This window comes from Lepeophtheirus salmonis, chromosome 4, assembly GCF_016086655.4.
Source record: "Lepeophtheirus salmonis chromosome 4, UVic_Lsal_1.4, whole genome shotgun sequence".
Lineage (NCBI taxonomy): Eukaryota > Metazoa > Arthropoda > Copepoda > Siphonostomatoida > Caligidae > Lepeophtheirus > Lepeophtheirus salmonis.
In genome coordinates this window covers 46423740-46430668 of record NC_052134.2, presented here as the reverse complement: position 1 = coordinate 46430668, position 6929 = coordinate 46423740, and the positions used below count along the sequence as shown (strand labels likewise).

The 6929-nt window shown below is 29.9% G+C and overlaps 1 protein-coding gene across 1 annotated transcript in view; it reads left to right on the top strand.

The window, feature by feature from the left end:
- The first annotated feature begins 303 nt into the window (after nt 1–303).
- The window catches only part of LOC121116074 (uncharacterized), a 97286-nt gene continuing 90660 nt past the window's right edge, over nt 304–6929 (top strand). The window contains exon 1 of the mRNA XM_040710290.2: nt 304–714. Coding sequence (XP_040566224.1) covers nt 387–714 — 328 coding nt within the window. The 5' untranslated portion in view covers nt 304–386. The remainder of the gene's footprint in view (nt 715–6929) is intronic.

Here is a 6929-nt window from a genome sequence, read left to right as displayed (position 1 = left end):
ATTTTGAGCTTTTTTTTTTTTTTTTTTTTTTTTTTTTTTAAAGTGAGAAAATATTTATCCAGTGGTTGATTATTTTAAGAGTAGAGTCTGTACTGCACAGATGAAGACATTATCAAAGGATAATTATGTCATGATGATAATAGAATTGTGATTCGTTTTTCTAAGTAGACTCTTTCACCGGCGTGTTTAAGTGCTTTTTCTTACCTATACTGCAAATATTATTCCCCCATCTCTCTTGCTTTTACATATTTAAGAAATCACCTTCGGAATTTTTGTAAGGAAAAATAATAACAACAATAATAAAACACGAAAATGAACGCCTCAAAAAATCATTTATTCTCAACTTTTGAATTAGTTCATTTTTCAAAACACAAGGAGTCAGAAGAATGGCTCTCTTTGGACGTGATCTTAGACGTATGAACTCCATCATGAGTTCAGGCTCAGGACATCATCACACCCAACATGGAGAGGGTCATTCCGATGGAACTGACCCGATTTCAGATAGAAACTGTTCGGCCGAAAAGGTCAAGTCCTGTATGAAAATGTTCTTTGCTCAGTTATTTAGTCATGTGGGTCTTTGTGCGCTCGTCATTGGATATTCAATCGTAGGAGCCTTTATATTTGTGCATCTTGAGAAGGACAATGAGATTGAAACGAGGGTGAAGGTGGGAGATGCGAGAAAAGTGACGCTGGATGAACTATATAATATTACAGGTAAGGCATGAAACAAAAAAATTCGTTAGAGAATAACTATAAGCAATTATTATAACAGTAATCATTATTCAATTTAACTTTTTTTATTTTACAATATTCAAATTGAGCGTAGATTTTTAAATACTTTATGTACGTGTCTACTTATTCGCTTACCTGAAAGTTTTGCTTATTGCACGCTAGAAAAATTGTCTTTTGTCATGACAAAGTAAAGATATGTGTAAGAGCAGTGGTTCTAAATCCCCTCCCCATGATGAAATTCGGAATGTTCTAGGAGGGGGTTTACGTAGATCTTAACATCGTCCATAGAAAATAACATCATACCCCCTCCGTTTCTAGCTTTTCATAGCTAGCATAAGTATCACTGATAACTAATTACTTATTTCACTAAATTAAAATTTCTTATTCCATCATACCTATAACACATGAGGTAAAAAGCCCATAGATGACGCTATTTTTTATTTATTCATCTCATACTCAGTTAGTACAAACCTTCAAAAGACAGCTATTAAAATTTCATGACAATCTGTTATTTAGTTTATGAGTTATTGTGCTAAACGTGTTCTTTTTGTTATTGCTAAAACATTGGATCAAAAACCATTTTCTGTTTAATTTTAAACTGCTTCTGCAACACAAAAAAACCTTTCAAACTAACCAATGGCTTGAAAAGCGTTATGAGGTCTTTGTTCCATAAAGCAAATAATAATAAAAATAATAGATATTTAAAAAAAAAAACAATTTTGAACGAAAAAACGTGTTTTCTTTCTTAAGGTCGGACGTCGTTTCAGCTCATCTGTTGTATCGGTCACTCCATAAGAAATTTTTAAAAGAAAATGTATTTGACTAAAATTTGATATGTAGTATTAAAAATAATAAACTACCTCATAAATGAGATTTTGGATACGTAACTCAATCCAACTCTGAGTTTTGAGGCCTTAAAGATGAATAAATTAGCATTTTTATGAATATTGAATTAGCAATATCTCGTAAACTAAAGCAAGTATAGAAAATTATAGTACGCCATCAAAAAGCAATCAAAGCAATCAAACTCAACAATATTTATGTTTTAATTTTTTTTTATGAAAAAGAAATGAAAAAAAACAAAAAACTAGTACATTACTGTATGACCTCAATTTTTTCAAGGTATATATATTATTTTTTTTAGATTTAACCATATAAATGTTTTAATGATCTAAAATTTAAAGATAAAAATAATGGTAGGGTAAAAAATTCATGGATTTCTGAATAATTGTGTGATTTATTAAATTTATAAATTTATAGTATTTTTTATACATTTATGATATTTTCATATAAAAGGATATGTTCAATTAAACCTACCTTTTTCTATAATTAATACCGTTATTCCTAACTCCATGAATTTTTCACTCTACAGTTGTTGAATTTTTTTTAAGGGTTTTTTTACCTCTACACAGTTAAAAATTTTAAGAAAATCAAAGACCCTATAACTTAAAAAATTTAAGTTCTAAAAATAAATACTAATTATCTTTTTCATTACAAAAATTTTTGCTAATTGATCGCTTTTCAATTATGTATACGAGATATTACTAATCAAAAAGACAATAAAATTTCTTCATATTTAAGACCTCAAAAGCTCAGAGTTGGTTAAAGTTATAGATCCAAAATTTTATTTCTGTGCTCGTTTAATTTGAATAATACGACAAACCAAATTTTAGTTAATACGTTTCCTAGTAAAATTTTCTCATGAAATGACCCCTATATATCAGGAGTGTCTGCAGAATTATATATTTTTTAGGGAACAGCTTTGTAAATTTTTGGAAAATAAATCCAAATTATTACAATTTTTGGGGAAAAATTAAATTTGTTTAAAAAAAAATTCCAAAAATTCAATGTGGTTCGTAAAAAAACCATTTTTTTGGAAAAAAATTTTAAAATTTCAAATATAAAATTTCAAAAATCAACAGCTGTTCATATTTTTTTTTTTTTTTTTAATTTTTCTTCAAATATTAAATTTTTCGTAGAAAAATTTCAAAAATCATAAGCTATTCACAGACAATTAAATTTTCTGGAAAAATATTTCTAAAATTAAATTTCAAATATTAAATTTTCTAGAAAAAATAAATAATCGTTAATTTTGGAGGGCAACAGGCCCTCAAGCCTTCCCCTTGGGGAGTACCTGTATATATTTGTATGATAAGGACAGAGAAGGGATATCGATCCCAGATAAAACAAACCCGGTGAATGCTGTTCAATTCATTCAAACCATTGTCCATTAATAAATCCTCCGACATGAGCCCTATTAATATACAAAAATAAATACTAAATATACCTCCTTTAATAATGTCATGGAATAAAAGCAACTCTTCTATGACTTAAGAAGAAGCATTTTGAAATATAAACTGTGATCAATATTTATATAATATAATATACACAAAAGTTCTCCTGATGTGGATATTATTAATAATGCTACAGAAAGGGCACTTTGAATTTTGTGTCCCGCTTAAAGGATCGATAAATGGGACTGACTTCTCATTCCAAAAAAAGGGACGATCATATCCAAATAATAAATTATATTTTCTTAATGTATTAGTTTTCTCAACAACTATTTTGCCTATTTTTTTCTCGGAACAACAGAAATATTTCTTAGGGTAAATTAAGTCATCTTTAAATAGTTATAGAATTTATAAGCTCTATTGTAAACTGTTTTCACGATAATCGAGAAAGAAGTCATTTTTTCTGAAAAAATTGGCAATTTTCAAAACTTTGAAAACCTTGCACTGCCTCTAAACATTGTTCAATTTCTCTAAAACCCTTTCAATTTCTCTAAAGCCCTTTTAATTTCACTATAACCCTTTTAATTTCTCTAAACCCCTTTCAATTGCATTTTTACAGCAATACAAATGGATTTTTAGTGAGATTTTTGACATTTCGACAAAATGAAAAATAGAAACACCCTAAAGGATTTACTTCTTATACAAATTTTTATTTCTGTAAAAATATTTTACTATTTGTGTAATACTTGTGATTAGAATAATTGAATATTCTTTGAATGTTTTATTTTAATACAACTTTCATTACTTCCCTTGGGGGTTTATCCACCCCAGATATTGAAATATTATTTTAAAAATACATTGTCAATTCAAAAAAATCAACTTAAATTAAAGTAAATATTCAATTAGGGAAAGACTAAATCTAAAAAAAAACAAAAACAAGATTCAATACATATTTTCTAAAGAACATTATGAAGTATAAATTGTATCATAGCTAAAGACATTGGAGCAGCCTACATGGTTGATATTTATACTAAACAAATTTTAAATAAATATGTATGAAAATTCATCAAATGGCTTTAAAAACTTAAAAAAATTAACACTTGTGAGTATATTCATTACTACTCAATACCAAATGACAGGCAAACAATGAAGTAAATCATTTGAAAATTCATATAAAATGTCTAGATTTGTACTTTTTTTTTGTTAAATATATTTTTATAATAGACAAAATTTGTTACAAGTTATTTACTAAGAGTTATTACAAAGATGTACGATTCATCCTATATGGTTAGTAAATAAACACGTGATATAGATTCTCCATCGAATATATATTTTTTTCTAATAAGTAGTGTATCGGTTCTAAAACTTTGATGCACTGTCCTAAATCTTAAGTAGGCCTCCCACAAATCAAACCTAAAAATATTTTGATCAAACTTGAAACCTTTATTGAGTACTACTTCATGCCGATGATAACATTTAACATATTTTAATCTATTTATGGTCAGATAACTATTAAAACTAGTCATTAGAGGGATTGGTTATTAATTGACAGTAAAGTTTAAATCATTTTTTTTTTGTTGGTTCCTTTTTTAAATTCAATAACTTACTATTTTCCTTTTACGAATAGAAAGAGTGTTTTTATTTGTAATAAAACTTGTCTTTAGGCCCCCAAAGTGGGCAACATTAATTATGATGACGTCACGTATAAGCTCATTATTAAAAGTCATTTTTAATATTATTTTCTATTTACATAATATTTAGTTCACTTACAGCAAGAGAGCTGAAGAACAAAGAAGGTTAAATAACGAGAAAGTGTTGCTAGCAAGCAAAAAGCTTGGTCTCCATGCATATGTTTTTCTTATATTTTTAATGATGGACAAAATAGGTATATAAATAAGTAATTAATGGGCACTCAATAATTTCTGGGAAGTCAGTGCTCTGTTGGCATCATTTTTGAGTTGGTTCTTACGACATGAATTTCGAACTAAGTAGAAATTAAGTTCATTTTTCTCTTGTTAGAAGAGGAATCGACTCTAAAATATTGAACCAAAGATTTTCATATCCAATGTATTCGTTTTCTAATGTCCCCAAACTATACCAAAAAATTGTTTATTCAAGTATATAAACATATAAGTGCATGCAATCTTATTCTTTGATTGCAATAGCCTGGAGCCTAGAAATAAAGGGAGCAAAGAAGGCATTCCATTTTAAATAATGCTAATTATTTGCTCCCTTTTTCAAGATAAAACATAAAAAATGTATTAAGTTTAGCTCTTCAAAATTGTAGACCTCTCTCTCTTGTAACCAGAAATAAACCAAAATTATTTGTTTCTGACGAATCCACTAATTTCTCGAATTATTAGAGATTGTCAATGCTACGAACTAAGATTTAGTTAGAGATTTAATTAGAACAGTCTAGAAATGGGAATTTGGTCTCATAAATATCATCAAAAACCTCTTTGAAATCAAATTATCAAAAAATAACACCTAAAACTAGAGATATGGTTCACCGAAAATATTGTCACCCAGTCCAATCCAAATCAAACACAAAAGTCGCCCCATCGAACAACTTTTGCTAGATGATGTCATCATAGATACTGGGTGGTCCATTGAAATCTGAACACTTAATAATGCAATAAAATTTGAGTAATTAAAATTATTTCATGTTTGAATATATTAAAGCATGAACAATTAGTTACAAAACAAAACAAATTTGAGCTTTCTAGCTTATGTACAAGTCGAGAAAATGACACTTGAACTTTATTGACAAATTTCCATTCACGCCTTCCAAGCAGTTGGGTGACTCCAGGAGCACCCTCTACCCCGTCAGCAATCCAAAACGTTGCAAAGGAAGAAGGGCTCTGTCAAAAGGACAAACTGGACTCGGATGAGTTAAATAAAGCAGGCCATCCCAATCCCCTAAACTCCATGTGGGCCCATGCAAGAGATCTTGGGATTTCACTTCAGACTATCCCAAGAGCTATCAAAAAATTGGTTGACCCCACCAGTGAAAGAACACCATCTCCTCCGTTGCAAGACTCTTTTTTGAAACTTTTGAGTTCTTTTGAGAACTATTTTTTGATACTCGTCCCCCCCCCCTTCTGCCCAGATGCTAACCCTCTCGACAACTCCTTTTGGATGCATGTCGACGGGAAGGAATGCAATGTCCGTCATACAATCACTGATGCCTTCAAAGCCAGCACTGGGACGCCATAACAGAGGACTACATCCTCAGTGGGTGCCAGGCCTTCTGCCACTTCCTGGAAGCCATTGTCACCGCTAAGGGCGGCACATTAATGGCTAAGAGTGCTGAGACACACATCTATTTATAGTATTAATTTCGTTGAAATTTTATTGTTAATTAATAAATTATATCTTGTTGAAATTTAAAGTTCAAAGTGTTCAGATTTTAATTGACCACTTGGTATCTGATAGTGACAGGCTCTGTGCACTTTTTGTTTAAAGTGGAGAGGCTAATATCAGTAATTTGATTTTTTTTAATGCCTGATATTTGTAGGGAGATCAACTTTCAGCATTTGCCTGGGCATACCTCTTTCTACATCATGCCTATAGTGTTCGGGGGACGTTTTTATAAATTTATAAAATGTCTGGGTTTTATGGGTTAAGTCGAACTTCAGGGTATAACAAGAGGACTAATATTGTAGGAATGATGCCGGAGTACCCAGCATTACTTGGAGTTATTAGGTGTCGACCAAAAGACAAAAAACAAACAAACTTTTCTCTAATAATATGTATATATTATTTTATTTTATTTTTAATATGACACATTGAGCTATATAATAATTAATACTAGCGACTTGTAAGCGTAGGCTCAAGCACGCCCACTACAAAAGGAATATAAGAACTAATAAATCACAACAGTGATATAAAATTTCAAAATATTTAAGGTCATTTGTCAACTATTTAGGTACTTTTATAATACGATGTTGGAAGAGGCGTTGTGTC